The 16,151-nt window shown below is 42.3% G+C and overlaps 2 protein-coding genes across 13 annotated transcripts in view; both read left to right on the forward strand.

Moving 5' to 3' along the window:
• Positions 1-10,295, forward strand: part of trip12 (thyroid hormone receptor interactor 12) — a 49,567-nt gene extending 39,272 nt beyond the window's left edge. For all 12 annotated transcript variants that reach the window (XM_078246418.1, XM_078246419.1, XM_078246417.1 and 9 more), the window contains 6 exons: positions 1,787-1,951; positions 2,093-2,257; positions 2,365-2,478; positions 3,675-3,769; positions 3,920-4,023; positions 8,764-10,295. In XM_078246418.1, the coding sequence (XP_078102544.1) occupies positions 1,787-1,951; positions 2,093-2,257; positions 2,365-2,478; positions 3,675-3,769; positions 3,920-4,023; positions 8,764-8,960 (840 nt within the window). In that variant the 3' untranslated portion in view covers positions 8,961-10,295. The remainder of the gene's footprint in view (positions 1-1,786; positions 1,952-2,092; positions 2,258-2,364; positions 2,479-3,674; positions 3,770-3,919; positions 4,024-8,763) is intronic.
• A 97-nt stretch (positions 10,296-10,392) lies between these two features.
• dner (delta/notch-like EGF repeat containing) overlaps positions 10,393-16,151 on the forward strand; it is a 58,928-nt gene continuing 53,169 nt past the window's right edge. The window contains exon 1 of the mRNA XM_078246436.1: positions 10,393-12,578. Coding sequence (XP_078102562.1) covers positions 12,246-12,578 — 333 coding nt within the window. The 5' untranslated portion in view covers positions 10,393-12,245. The remainder of the gene's footprint in view (positions 12,579-16,151) is intronic.

Consider the following 16,151-nt stretch of genomic DNA (forward strand, 5'->3'; position numbering starts at 1 on the left):
CTTTTACGTTTCTCCGCCATGTTTCATAAAATAGTGATGCTGTGGCAGCAGGAAAAATGAGGATGATAGCAGCTAGCATCTGACCTGATGACAGCAAGGGTCACAGGTTAAGAGGTCCCGGAGGTTTGGCCTACGAAGTAGCCTGCCTACAATTTCAAGCGAGAACAAAAATACATAGTTTTTATACAGACTTTTGTATACATTATCTATTCTAGTGTGTATTATCATAATTTGTTTTTTGTTTCTTTTTACCTCAACCTCAAACCATTATAAAGACTTGTGCACCCCCTGTGATCTTTGCCGCCCCCCTGAGGGGTCCCTGGACCCCAGGTCGGGAACCACTGATCTAGAGCACAGGTCAAACTCAAGGCCCGCAGGCCAAATCCGGCCCCTCGCAAATTTTTATCCAGCCCGCATATCAATTTAGGTTGACAATAGATTTTGGCCAGCCTAGTTGTGCACAGAAACCAAAAAGACGGGAAATTCTTTTCAAACTGTAATTATGTGACACTCAAAGCAGAATTTGGCAGATTTGCAGACTTTGAGACTGTAATTCCCACAGAAGCAGAGAGATTTAGGGTGTGAAACAGGTTGCTGTAAAAAAATGTAATCATTGTTCTGCAAAACTCTGTGACGGCTAAGGAACTTTCTTTACGGCTTTGTCAACATAACTAAGTGAGAAGGCTATATGAGACATGCAATAATACAGTCAAATATGTTTGACTTTGATTAAATAAAAGCATGTCAATAAACTCTACATGTCGGTCCCCTGATGTGATTCTTATGTCCAAGTGTGTCCCTTTAGTGAAGTTGAGTTTGACACCCCTGATCTAGAGTATTACGTAAGTATACGTGTGAGCACAATAATACTGTTGTGAGCGTTAGCATGCGTCTAGCAGACTTTATACGGTGGCCCTGAAGTGCAAATCACAACAGAAAATAGAAAAACGCAACAGCAAATCATAAAACGCAACGGCATTAACTTCTACCAGAAAAAGTAGGGCCTATCTAGCAGAGGACGGACCCTGCTGATTGGACAGATGGACTGTCCGTCTGTTAAAAGTAGGCGCTTTTCCATGTTTTTCACCTCTCCTTCCTGTTAAAAGACAAGGAAAATTTGCTGTTTTCCTATTTGCTGTCGTGTTTTCCTATTTGCTGTCGTGTTTTCATATTTGCCATTTTGTTTTCCTATTTTCCGTTGTTTTATGATTTGTTGAAATGTTTTCCTATTTGCCGTTGTGTTTTATGATTTGCTGTTGCGTTTTTCTATTTGCTGTTGAGATTTGCACTTCAGGGCCACTGTACTTTTATGCCAATGTAACGTAACATCTTAGAACATATAAACTCTCAGCCACTTTCACCGCTAACTCCAAAACTAACTTGCAGTCAGCACGTTTGTTCTGCAAACCCAAACGTAGGCGCTGATTGGTTGATCCCCACCACCCCCGAACATGAATAACTAAGTCCGTAATCAGGCATTTGTTTCCGTTGCGCACATACATAAACCAAACGCACACCCGGCTCTTTCAACGGCATTGTAAACACCGCAGCCGCTTCTTTGAATTGACAGCAAAGCTTTAGTCAACCGATTCGTAACGTTTAGAGCCGGTCCATCGACCAAATCTTTGTCCATTTATCGTTGTAGTCGTATCTGTGATAATACAACCGAATACCGAGTCGTATCAGTGAATCTTTACACCCCTACTTTTTATGTACATTTGGTGCCAAGTGTGTGGTTTTTTTTAACTGACTTTCTGAGCAACTTTCCACCTGCTCCTCTTCCCAGCTGGACCTACCGCTGGGGCTGCCATTTTATAAGTGGATGCTACGGCACGAGATGTCTATAAGCTCCCATGACCTGGTGAACATCGACCCCGGTGTGGCAAAGTCCATCCAGCACTTGGAGGATGTTATCCGCCAGAAAAAGAGGCTGGAACAGGACAGATCACAGGTGAAGCACAGCACCAGAGGACGTCTGATTTAATGCATTGGTACCCGAGTGTGGTCCTGGGGTTCCAGGTTTCATGAAAACGTACTGTAATACAATGTATCTCCCCCTGTCTCTATTGTAACCTGTGCTTGTGTGCAACAGACGAGGGAGACCCTACAGCAGGCACTGGAGAGCCTGAACATGAACGGCTGCTCAGTAGAGGACCTGGGTTTGGACTTCACCCTTCCGGGATACCCCAACATTGAGCTGAAAAAGGGCGGCAAAGACTTTGCAGTAACGATCTACAACCTGGAGGAGTACCTCAGGGTATGTGATGTTTTTCTTGCAACTCTCACTCTTTTATACTTTTTCTCTGTCTTGATGTTGTTCATCTTAAACTTGATTTTTTCTGTGTTTTTATTCTCTCCCTCCAGTTGGTGGTGTACTGGACTCTAAATGAAGGAGTGTCCAGACAATTTGAGTCATTTAGGGAGGGGTTTGAGTCAGTCTTCCCCTTGCATCACCTGCAGTATTTCTATCCAGAGGAGGTAAGCACATTTTCTGTTTGTCATTCTTCTCAGTCCATCATGGCAATTGACAATATGATGCACTTAATAAAAACATTTACAACTACATTAAAGGTCCTTGCACACCGAGTCCGAAATTTCCGCTTGTTAAAAAAATAAGTACGGCTCGCGTTGTCATCACGTTTACATACTGCCACCAAACGTTTGTCCATCAGAAAAAAATCCGATCAGACAGTTTCATGCATTTTTTTTTTTTTTATTAATTTTTTTTTTTTGCACCCGTAGAAAGCATTTTGAGGTGTTTTGACACTACAGAGCCACCGTACAGGCGGACGTGAAAATCAAGAATGGCTGCTGACAAGTTGATTTGCTTTGGCTTTTTAAAGGTCCCATGGCATGAAAATTTCACTTTGAGTTTTTTTTTTAACATTAATATGAGTTCCCCCAGCCTGCCTATGGTCCCCCAGTGGCTAGAAATGGTGATAGGTGTAAACCGAGCCCTGGGTATCCTGCTCTGCCTTTGAGAAAATGAAAGCTCAGATGGGCCGGAATCTGGAATCTTGCTCCTTACGAGGTCATAAGGAGGAAGGTTACCTCCCCAAAACAAGCAAAGTAGCAGTTGGTCAAAGCCACACCCCCTTCCTCCTCAATAGCTACAGACACAGAAATGGCACATACTAAGGAAAGCTCATTGTGGAACTGGCTCTAGTGGCTGTAATTCTGCACCAAGGCTGAATTTCGAGAGAGACTTCAGATACAGTATTAGGGGACCACTAAGGCCTATATAAAAGCATCCAAAAAGCACCATGTCATAGGACCTTTTAATATGTGGCTCCAGTATCGCTAGCAAAGCATCAAACTATGCCACTGACATCCTAAAGTAAACTTTAAATCGATTGGGATAATCCCGCAGCTCCTTGATAAGGAGGTGAAACTCTCCTCTCTGCGCAATCTCAGGATTGGCTGGACTAAATATTTTCTTTGTTTAAGAAAAGAGAGGACATCAAAATCATCCTCACTGCTTGAAGACTCTGCTTGAAGATTTTGTATAGTAGCAAATTGTCTTGCGAAATTTTTCACAATGGATTAATTAATACGCATCACACTCGGTGTGCAAGGTGTCCGTGCGTGACAAATTCTTTGGATGACAGATACGAAAAAACGCATACAAAAATATAAATGTATTTTATTTTTTTGTCTCTTCTCTCCTGCTGTAGCTTGACCAGTTGCTGTGTGGTAGTAAATCAGAGACATGGGACGTAAAGACGCTGATGGAGTGCTGTCGACCGGACCACGGCTACACACATGACAGGTGAGACCAAACTTTTTTTTATTTATCCTAGCACACCAATAAATATGGGTCTGGGCTACTTTTCTTGGCTCCCTACACAACACTGACCGGTATAAGTAAACTTTTGTCTCAAGATGTGCTTGACGTGTATTTCCTCCCGTGTTTTTGCAGCCGCGCCGTACGGTTCCTGTTTGAGGTGTTGAGCAGCTTTGATGCCGAGCAGCAGAGACTTTTTCTGCAGTTTGTCACAGGAAGCCCCAGACTGCCTGTCGGTGGTGAGTCACCTCTCATACACAAACGCAAATGCATCAACGCAGGTCAGATTGCTAATAGTGCGTTCCATTTACCTCAGAAGCCTTATGCTGCGTTCTATTTACGTCGCAACTCGGTTTTAACGAGGTCAAAGTCATAAACACGCCCCCTGACCTCGGATTTACGAGCTCGGACAACCTCGCAGTAGCCCGAGTTCAAAATCCAACATGGCTGCCCCCTGTATCAACAGTTTTGAAAGCTGCAGTAATGTAAAGTTATAAGCACTTCTGTCTTTGTCGTTCACACAGGCATGTCCAACTTCTATCTGTGGACATGTTGTTACGCTGTTTGCATGCACAAAAAACGGCGTAATGCGTTATCAACAGCTATTGCTAACAATAGCTAACCGGGCTAGAGCTAATGAAAATCCGACTTTTAAATAGAACGCATTCAACTCGGGTATGACGTTATTCCCAGCTCCGGCTTCCGAGTTCCAAGGTAAACGAACGCGGCATTAGCTGGGAATGACGTCACACCCGTGTTGACCGCATTCCATTAAAACAAGTCAAGATTTCACTGTGGGGTTAGCTCTATCCAGGTTAGCCGTTGATAGCGATACCAGTTGATAACAACGCATTAGACGGGGGTTTTTGTGCATACAAACAGCGTAGCAACGTGTCCACAGATAAAGGTTGGACAGGACTGTGTTTAAGACTGGTTTAATGATACACAAATGAGACAGAAGTGCTAATAAACTGTATATTACATACCTGCAAACTTGTCACCTTTAGGCGAAATTCGCTGTTTTGAATCATAATGTCATCCATGTGAATCGTGTAGATCCGTAGAGTTTTTATTTTAGGGGGGTGGGGGGGTGCCAGCCAGCCAACATTTCCCAGACAGGAGTGAGAGAAAAGGTTTAATGTCGTAGACTTCGCAATAAAATAGCTTTGATGTGACGTTTCGAGTATTGGCCAATCAGCTTCAGGATGTCTACGCCGTCTTCGTCTTCTCATTCCCTCCAAATTTTTAACCTTTCACTCCAAGATGAACTTTAAACCGATTTTCTACTATGGCAATGAACACGACTTTTGGGGTCAGTCTTGTTTCCTGGCATTACAATGTAATATGCTGTCTAACTAACGTAACGTTAGGTAACTAATATAAGTTTATTTGATATAGCACCTTTTTACAGACAAAGTCACAAAGTGCTTCACATGATAAACATTTGTAAAAATACACTACAATCCAACAGAAAATTAACAAGGGGAAAAAAGAAAATAATTATTGAATGACCAATGAAAATCATTTCAACGATTAAAATCCAAAGTCAACAACAAGAGTCAAAAGCGAATTTAAACAAATGCGTCTTCAGCTGCTTTTTAAAAGCTTCAACAGCGGCTGCAGAACGTAAGACAGTAGGAAGGGCCTTCCACAGGTTTGGAGCTACTGCTTCAAAGGAACGGTCACCTTTTTTAGAGTGCGTGGGACCACCAGTAATCCTTTGTTAGAAGACCTGAGGGACCTGTTAGTAGTGTACGGATGGAGCAGGTCCGAGATATAACCAGGTGCCAGACCATGCAAAGCTTTATAAGTCAGAACAAGAACTTTAAATTGGATCCGGAACTTGATCGGACGCCAATGTAATGAGTATAAAATTGGAGTGATGGGCGACATCCTGCTGGACCTGGTCAACAGCCTAGCAGCAGAGTTCTGGACTAGTTGTAGGCGATCCTGGACGACTTGCTAAGACAAGTGAAAATGGAGTTGCAGTAATCAAGCCGGGGTGATATAAATCCACTAGTCGGTAAAGTAACGGTAACCTTCCAAATAAAGTTGTTTCATAATAGAATACAATCCGAGCGGTAGTTGCTGGTTGTATTTCGCTGGTCTAGAGCTCCGGGATGTCGGTTACCAGCGGCAGTTGTTAGCCAATAATAGGTGACTGCGAGACAGGTACTGGCACCGCCAGATTACGGTCCTTACAGGTGCCATGGTAACATTAGTTGAGTTGTGCCAGAAAAAGTGAGCGTCATGAGGCGTTACTAATTAAGGTTAGAAAAAAAAAAGATCGTGGTTTGGATTTAAACTCCTGAGGAACGACCAAGCGTTTCCTGGGTGAATGTATTGTCGCCGCAAAGTGAAATCTGCTCTCTGGTTTGAGAGCGCTGGGTTTTTATGTTGACACCACGTTGTGCCATTTCATTTTGAGATTATTTTACATTGAAAATTGGAGTGCATAAATAAGTGTTTTGGCATGGCTGGCCGAGTGGCACTATATCCATGGTATTGAAAGAGGGATTTAATACTTGCATGTTTTTGTTTTGTTGTGTATTCACAAATCGCACACTGTGTAAAGTTACAGTTCACACTCAGAATAATGTGGCTGGGTTAATACTAGCATCCACAGCATCAGAACTATGTGCAATGTTGACGTCCGTTTTATAAATTAGGAGAATTCGATTATGATGATGAAAACGGTTACAAAGCCTCTAATGGCTGGCTCCGGAAAATTAAATGAAGCCATGTTAATTAAATCCCAATTTAGCACATAGCAAATTAGCACATATTTAGCAAGATAAGGCATAATTTTCTTATTTAAACATAATTACAGAAAACTTGTTATACAAAATATATTTGTCTTAATGTCAGTAATCAACTGGGGAAGTTTTGTGGTTATCACTTAATGTATGTCCTTATTCACCTGGGGTGTCTCCCCTTAACAGCAATTGACTGGTTAAACAAGTTGTCATTGTTATTACATTTTAAATAAATCATTTAAATTTGATCATATAGCCAATAATCAAGCCGTTCCTTAATCTGGATTTTTTTAATTCATTGTTATTTAAGATAAATTAATATTTCAGTGGTACTTTTGAAAAAGGGTACACATCTGTTGTTTTGCACAGTTTATAGCAAACAATGGGAAAAATTCAGTCATGTTTGCAGCTCATTCTTAAAAAAAAATAAAAAAAGAGATCCTGATAAAATCTGAAAAACATTTTCTTTTTTTTTCTTTTTTAATTGACTTAAGAGCGGAAACACTGGAATAAACACTGAATAACAAATGTTTTTGCCTGAAGTTAATATTGTCCTCCTCCTTAATTGTCTTCTCAGAGTACACCAGAGTGGTACATTTTAAAGCTGATATTTAAAAACAATCTTGTAATGGGGGAGCATGCCCCCGGACCCCCCCCCTAGGGTTCAGGTGTTTGCCACCTTGTTCACCTCTTAAGAGTTTGCAGGTATGATATCACTACAACTTTCACTACTGTTGATGCACAGAGCAGCCATCGTTGGATTTTGGGGTCGGCTTGCTCGGGGTACTGTGAGGTGCTCCAACTTTGAACTCGGAAATTCAGACTTCTGAGTACAAATGGAACGCATCATAAACATCCATGTTTTAACACACAATGAGATCCCTGACTTAAAATAGTCTAGCATTAGCCAAAATGGATATTTGCTGAGCTTATACAGGTGCTGGTCATATAATTAGAATATCATGAAAAAGTTGATTTATTTCAGTAATTCCATTCAAAAAGTGAAACTTGTATAATGTATACATTCATTCCACACAGACTGATATATTTCAAGTGTTTATTTCTTTTAATTTTGATGATTAGAACTGACCACTAATGAAAACCCCAAATTCAGTATCTCAGAAAATTAGAATATTGTGAAAAGGTTCAATATTGAAGACACCTGGTGCTACACTCTAATCAGCTAATTAACTCAAAACATCTGCAAAGGCCTTTAAATGGTCTCTTAGTCTAGTTCTGTAGGCTACACAATCATGGGGAAGACTGCTGACTTGACAGCTGTCCAAAAGACGACCATTGACACCTTGCACAAGGAGGGCAAGACACAAGGTCATTGCTGAAGAGGCTGGCTGTTCACAGAGCTCTGTGTCCAAGCACATTAATAGAGAGGGGAAGGGAAGGAAAAGATGTGGTGGAAAAAAGTATACAAGCAATAGGGATAACCGCACCCTGGAGAGGATTGTGAAACAAAACCCATTCAAACATGTGGGGGAGATTTACAAAGAGTGGACTGCAGCTGGAGTCAGTGCTTCAAGAACCACCACGCAGACGTAAGCAAGACATGGGTTTCAGCTGTCGCATTCCTTGTGTCAAGCCACTCCTGAACAAGACACAGCGTCAGAAGCGTCTCGCCTGGGCTAAAGACAAAGGACTGGACTGCTGCTGAGTGGTCCAAAGTTATGTTCTCTGATGAAAGTACATTTTGCATTTCCTTTGGAAATCAAGGTCCCAGAGTCTGGAGGAAGAGAGGAGAGGCACAGAATCCACGTTGCTTGAAGTCCAGTGTAAAGTTTCCAGTCAGTGATGGTTTGGGGTGCCATGTCATCTGCTGGTGTTGGTCCACTGTGTTTTCTGAGGTCCAGGGTCAACGCAGCCGTCTACCAGGAAGTTTTAGAGCACTTCATGCTTCCTGCTGCTGACCAACTTTATGGAGATGCAGATTTCATTTTCCAACAGAACTTGGCACCTGTTAGTTGTCAGTTCTAATCATCAAAAGTAAAAGAAATAAACACTTGAAATATATCAGTCTGTGTGGAATGGATATACATTATACAAGTTTCACTTTTTGAATGGAATTACTGAAATAAATCAACTTTTTCAGGATATTCTAATTATATGACCAGCACCTGTAGATATTTGCTGAGCTTGTATGCATGTATAAAATGTGAAGCCATGTCTCTACTGTATCTGTACCTGACACCCGGTACTGCTTCTGTGTCTCAGGTTTTCGGAGCCTGAATCCCCCTCTGACGATTGTGAGGAAGACCTTCGAGTCAACAGAGAACCCGGATGACTTCCTCCCCTCAGTTATGACCTGTGTCAACTACCTGAAGCTGCCTGACTACTCCAGCATAGAGATAATGCGAGAGAAACTGTTGATTGCGGCCCGCGAGGGCCAGCAGTCTTTCCACCTTTCCTGATCTCTCCACATCTCACATTCAAATGCCTTCTACAGCGACTGATGAAATCATGACTTCCTTCTTAGTTTTTTTGTAACCACATACATTAAGGCTACATGTACAGCCTTCTTGTTAGAGAAAGCAGCTTGCAGAAAAATTAAGACTCTAAATATATATTTGCTGCCCCAGTCTCTCAAAAAAAACAAAAAAAAAAATATTAAAAACAAAAATGGAAAAGTGTTCCATGACTCACAGAACTTAAAATATAAAAAAAGAGATAGTAAAACTTATATCAGTAGTTGAGTAATGTTTAAAAAAAAAAAAAAATGATGAAAACATCTGGGTGACATTTTAAATTGCATTGCTATGTGATATTTAAAAAGGGATGTCTCCTCTCCAGAATGGTGGACAACGTTACTGGGTGACGGGGAGGACGGGGAGGGAGGGTCAGGGGTGGGTGGGGGGGGGAGGGTTCCATCGAGCAAGCTAGGTTTACTTTAGCTCCAAAGATCATTTGTACAGACAAATTTGCAGACTTTGCTCATTCTACACATTTGATAGAATAGCTCTTTGTTCTCATGTCTCTTCCCCTCAGTTCGTCTGATCACATTTTGTTCTGTATTATATTGGCCCCAGTTTGTGTGTTGCATTTTGGTTCGGCTTCTCCCCCCCCCCCACCGTGTGTCTTTGCTTCAAGTTGTGGAAAAACGAGAGTTGCAGTTGGTTGAATGCGGGTAGTGATGAGCGCATATTATCTTTTTTTATTATTTTTTTTTTCCTCCCCTCTACCCAAGTTGAGATTGTGTTCTGGCCGACTTTATTATAGAGAGCTCCAGCTCAAATAAAGACTTGTAACCAATGTGTTGATCAGGTAGATTTGGTTTTGCTCTTATTTTGATAGTGTCTTTCTGTTGGGCCCTACCTGATGTGTAGGGTTATCTTGGTAGACCAAGCTCTGAGCAACCCTCAACACATATTGTAGCTGGGCACAAAATTTGGCTGGTCTCATTTTATCGTTTCATGGCCAGATAGCATTTCAAGTTCATTTATGGAATAAAGTTTATATGCAGTTTCACACCCCATTTGAGGTGGGAATGTCTGCTTTACTTTTTATTTTATTTTTTATTTTCTATATCGTCTTTATTTCTTGCTGTAGTTTATTATTATTATTTTTTTCTTTGCACTGCTGGCTTGGAACAAACCGTGGTGTGCACCTGCAGTCTTTGGCCAGGGGATGGCACCACTGTATGTTCTCCTGGCCCAATCGTTCATGTGCTGGTTTCTAAGATCTGCAATAATTTACTGCATCAGGTTCATGTTTTTACCTGAACATAAATAAAGTAACTGTTTGACTCATCTTGGTCATTTATTTATCCATCCTTCCATCGCTTTGCCATGTCGCTCTTTGAATCCTTCACAGCTGGTGGATCCTTTTTAGATAGTGACCACTTTTCAATGGGTCCTCTTAAAGCTGATTATTAAGCAGTTAATTCGGGACAAATCTTGATACGCTCTGGTCCTCCATGGTCATCGACTGTGGACAGGTTTAAGTGAGTTGCCATGGAGACAGCGGCAAGGGTGATTTATTTGACTCACCTGGAATGTTGCTTTTTATGTCTCCTCGGGGGTATAACAACACTCTGGCCTCTAAGCTGGATCTTTACCCACCCCTGTGTTCCCAAACTCTAAACAAGAGAAAGCTTAGCCTTGGATTTAACATAATTACAATAGGTGTGTGTGTGGATGTTGAATTATAGTGAATGTTACTATACTGTTCCTCAACTTTTGTGAAAACTTGTGACTGGTCATGGACTGCTAAAATTTCTGCTTCATATTGAAGTAGAAAGAGGGTAGTTTTTCAGTAGTGCTGTTTATTTTGTCAGTGTTCACTTTTTTTTTTTTGTCTCCTGTCTTTATACGCTTCCAATATAAGATGAGGGACTGAATCCACAGTCCTTGTTTTGTTCATCCAGAGTTTATCGGAAGCTTGTATGTGGCTTTAGTAGTCTCAGTTAATAAAAAAAAAACAAGTGTGTATCTTCTTGTTTCATTAAAGACTTTTGCGAACCTATCCTTTAAATAAAGCTTCAAAAATGCTGGATCTTATAACGCAACTATATAGCATCTTTCGTTCCTTGTAAATGCCCTTGTCTTTTGAACTCCACACCAAGTTTGGGTTTCTATTCTAAATTTGTAATCCGCAGGTAACTTAGGTAATGCCACTTGTCTCAAACTAGTACTACTGGCTAGTCAATTTAACATGTAAAATGGGTGGACTGCCCCTTTTTAAAGTTCAGTTTCCTTGAAAAAACTGTTTAATTGGTTAATCAGTCAAAAATACAAACTGTGACCACCCACTGCAGAATTCCTCACAAAGAAGCATTGCATGAGATTAGGCACTTGGGAAAAGCCACCCTAAAACAAAATTCATAATGACCGAACCAACGTGCCCCATAAAAAGTCAGCTGGTTCCTGCTGTTGTGATATAGGAGGCTTGACTGGTCATGAAAATATTTCAGGTATTTCAACTTTCATGTAAATATGTTTACTCACCACCTTGGTTGTCACGTGATAGTAGCTTGGTGAATGAAAGTTTGTGATCTCTAACCTTTGGGACTGCACCATTCATATACTGTACAATATGCTTTTAGGCAGATTTTTGAATTTTTTTGTATTTTTTTTGGGTTTTGAAACGCCTCCAGTGCCTACATCATTACTCTGCTATTTTTGGACTTGGAGTGCATCATCTCCCTTGTGGTAATACTGCCTGTTATCGCTGGAAAGCAGCTAATCTTATGGTAAAGCCGATGAGGATTTTTCCCCTACAACACCAGCACCTCTTCTCCTCCTCCTTCCTCCTCTGTCTTCCCCAACTACAGCCTCCATCCCACCTTGAAAGCCTGGCTCCAAGGAGAGGTTGTGGATGGTGAGACTCTAAATGAGGAGGGTGCAGAGCAGAGGGGGATAGTGTCGTCAGCTATCATCGTCACTGTGACTCAGAGACAGAAAAGAGCCGAGAGCCCTCCCCTTCTCCTCCCGCATCCCCACCTCTCCCTCAGCCTCCACACAACAGCCAGTCTGCTCTCAGTCGTTTTGCCTGCGCACAGCTGAAGCTCCACATCCTAAAACAGCCTCCTCCTCTCTCTCTCACACACATACACACACGCACACACACACACAAACACACACACATAGTCGCTCACACACCTGTCAGCTACTGCATGAACAGCAGCTGCTTGAGCTCTGAGGAAAGAGGAGAAAGATACACACAACAACAAAAAGAAGCAAAGAAACCAGCGTAAGAAGATGAGGATGAGTGTTTGCATTGCACAGGCAGGTTCCTGCTGCCGTCCCACACAGATCGTACAGAGCTTCACACCCCCCTTGCTTATGCTCTTCCTGCTCCTGAGCAGCAGCAGCAGCATCGGGGCCATCCCCTCTGCCTTCCAGCTGGCCCCGGACACCCCAGCCCCGGCCGAGCCCACCCCAACCCAGGCCACACCTCGCCCGGACCCCTGCGAGGGACGACCCTGCCTCAATGGGGGGTTCTGCCTGGCCCTTCCATCTGCTGGCAGGCCAGAGGACACCTGGGAGTACACCTGTACGTGCAGCGAGGGCTTCACAGGACGCAACTGTGAGGTATGGACACATTTAGTTTTTAATGTCATCTACCTGTATGAACACAGGATTAATACTGAGCAGTCTGTGTGTGTCTGATCTTTTTCTTTAGTTTTTGCTTGAAAGGACAGTGAGTACGTGAGCATGGAGTAGAGGACTAAGAAAGCAGATTGTTCCATGTGTTAGTTATTTTATAAAGCTGAGAATAAAGAGCTGCATTTGCTCATTATTTGTATTTTGATAGGAATTTGTGTTTCTTTTGTATTGAGCAGCTCAGAGTCACTCGGATCCGTTATCATTCATTATCATCATCATCTCGAGGGGTTCACCTTGGATGGTGTGTGAGATAAACCTGCATCCTATCTGTGTTTTGATTTGCATTCAAGCCATACAGTAGATGACGACATGTGCGAGCGCGTTTTTGCTCTCTGCTGTTCTCGGATGTTTTTTTTTTTTAAATAATAGGAGCATGTGCTGTCACTGAGACACGGAGACAAGTGCTGCGTTGCTGTGGCAACAGGAGGGAAGAGCAGCTGCAGTGAGATGCGAGTGAAAACTGTAGATTTGTGTGCGAGAGAGAGTATATAACCATGTACTGTGTGAGGTGTTGAATATTTTGGACATGCCGCTTTACCCCCAAGGTGTCCCCAAGTTTTGTTTTTACTGTGTAAACTAAAGAAGTGCGGGTGAAGTATCAGGCCAAAGGACCAGTCTCCGCACTGCATTAATTAATTGGAACATCTGGACAGTCTTGAATAACACAAGTGCTTTTCTAACATCTCATATTCTTAAAGTTATTTGTGTTCATCTGGCTAAAGCTAGTGTCTTAGCAATTCTACCTGTCTCTTGGAATTGCATTCTGCATGATAACATTGAAATATCAGTTCATCATCAGCCGAATGTAAAAATACAAAATAGATTTGAGCATCAAAGGACCACTTACTAGCTTGTTTTTAAGCTTTCATCTGCCGTTTAATGGAAGTTTGCAATATGTAAATTTTCACCGCAGATTTTCCTTCCCCCCCCCCCACCCATGCATCCTGCTCCTCCAGGTGTGTCTGCACTCAGCCCAGTATCATGTCAGATCAGGAGACCCCAAATATCCAGCAGAGTCCCTGGAAAAAAATGCGTGAATATGGCTGATGGTAAAATATTAAACTCACAGGATTGTTTCTGTTGCATTACATTGCTGGATCGGGTTTATAGCACTTGGTACTCCATTAGAAGATCATTTCCATCGCTGAGAAATGATTTGAAAAGGGACAAGGATGATGTGTCTCCTTTTACACGTCTCTGGAGTTGACCTTCACATCTTTGTTATTTCTACTGCATTGTTTTTACACTTCTATCTATCCAAGGACATTTAAAGTTCTGAAGCAGCCAGTTCTGCACCATGTTAATTCAGCACTTTATTGATCTGCACATAAACCTGCTCTTCTGCTGGATTACATGAAATCCATTTGAGTTTAACAATAAATGGACTGTGCCTGAGCCTCGTTTGCATTAGGCTCAATAGGCAGCCAGGCCTCTGAGTCACGCTGGGGGGAAAGAGAGCATCCGCCAGCAGCAGAGAGGATAAATGAGTCTGCTGCAGCGTCACAGAGGGAAACGGCAAGGTGGCTGGGTGAACTTTAGCAGAGTCACCAACAGGTGGCAGCCATATCCCCCCCTTGTGTTTGCATGTGGATATGCATACAGTGTGTTCGCTTACCTTGTTAGTATATACATTATGACAGTGGAAGGTATGTACAGGTGAGCATTCTGGTGGTGTGCAGGCATTGAATTGTAGCCATTTAGTGGAGCATTCAGCCAGGGACCCGATCACTGTCTCCTTGGCTGTCCTGGTTTCATGTCTCAGAATAGAAAGCAGCTGCAGTTTGTTACCTCTGCAGCCTGCTTTACTTTACCAGCGCTCTGCTCCACACAAACCACAGAGGAGGATACTGTCACACAGCCTGAGCTGAAGCTGGACAATACCTGCACGCTATTATCATATCTTTCATGCTAAGAGAGATAAAAAGCATCTATCATTGAGCACCATGCCCACTGTTCTCTTCTGCCGTGAAATCCTGAGACAATTACATCCTCTCCAGCTTTATCCCTCTTATGCGACAAATCTCAGGTCCAGCATGGGTCCCAAGCTGGGCCCAAGGGGAATCATTGATTTTCACCTCGCTCCCCTCATGCTGCTTGGTTCTTCTCCATGGAAACTGGAGCAGCAGTCAATTGAGATTTGGTAAATGACCTGATTGGCTGAGCGCAGTGCTGGTTTGTATCCCCTGTCCTCTGCATGCATCACAACACTGATGGTCCAGTGAGAAAGGAGATCGAAAAAAGAGATAGCAGGGAAGGAAGGAGGAGAAATTAGTTGAAAAGAAGGGATTAAATAGAAAGAAATAGGATGGGGAAAAATGGAAGAGGAGAGTTGGAGAACGAAAACTATGGATCTCTTCTTAAAGAGAATAAATTCCTGGTTTTGGAGCTTAGTGAAGAAATGCGGTTAAATGAGTGTCATGTAGGCTACTCGCCATCCTCCCTCCCTCTCTCATCTTTTATCTCAAATTCTTTGTCAAACCTGGGGTGCCATACACAAAGCAGGATTAGGTAACAAGCAGAATCTGTATAGCTAAACTTGAATAGTTAGGTTTAGGATTAATGGATTGATTTCGGTCATGCCTGTTGATTTCAGGATATTTCGCAAACATTTTTCAAATTGTTAACCCCCCGGCTGGGTTTTATACTTCAGAAATCAAAGCAGCCTAATGCAAACCACAGCAGCAGGCACCATGGGAAAACAAACCCACTCAACTTGTTCAACTCGCTGAGTTTTAATATCAGCCAGCACCTTTTCTTGCAGCCTGTAAGCTGTCCTGTTGGAATTCACTGCCAATGGCCTTTCTCTGAGTTATTAGCTTCTCAGCCTCTGGCTCTTTCATTATTGAAAGGCCTGTTGTGCACCCTAATGGATTTGGTAACTTGCTCTACAACACAAATGGTTTGTAGCAGTGCAAAACAGCCATCTGTCATGAAGTTAGTTCAGGGAGTTCTTGCTGGGTTGTTTAGCCATTCAGCTATATGAAAGAAGTGGATCATAACAGAATTTGCAGACAGTCCTGGCATTATGAATACAGGATTGTTTATTTTTTTTTACTGTTTTTTGGAGAGGGGATGTGGGACTGAAGGTGGTAAGTGATAAGTGATATCTCTATAAGGAAGCTGTTTCTGCAGCCGAAAGTTCTGCCTCAACTTAATAGCTCGCACAGGGCATGTCAGAGCTGTGATGGACTCGGGGCTTTTTGATCCTTGCGATAATACTTTTTAGATCTCGGCTCATCACCTTTCCTTCTCTCAGCATGTACAGGTGCTTTCTCACTGAAAATCTCCTCAGTTCTGCTGTTATAATAAGCCTTGTTTTTAGTCTTCAGGCTTCTTACTGTGATGTTTGCGCTTTTCTACCACCAGGGACTCTGTGTAAGAACATAAGAAGTAATTTGATATTTAGAGTTTAATTTAATACCACTTTAGTGTTTGTACGGTTAATATGAAGCTAAAGTCAGCAGCTGCTTAGCTTAGCATAAAGACTGGAAACAGCTA

Source organism: Sander vitreus, chromosome 3 (genome assembly GCF_031162955.1).
Source record: "Sander vitreus isolate 19-12246 chromosome 3, sanVit1, whole genome shotgun sequence".
Classification (NCBI taxonomy): Eukaryota; Metazoa; Chordata; class Actinopteri; order Perciformes; family Percidae; genus Sander; species Sander vitreus.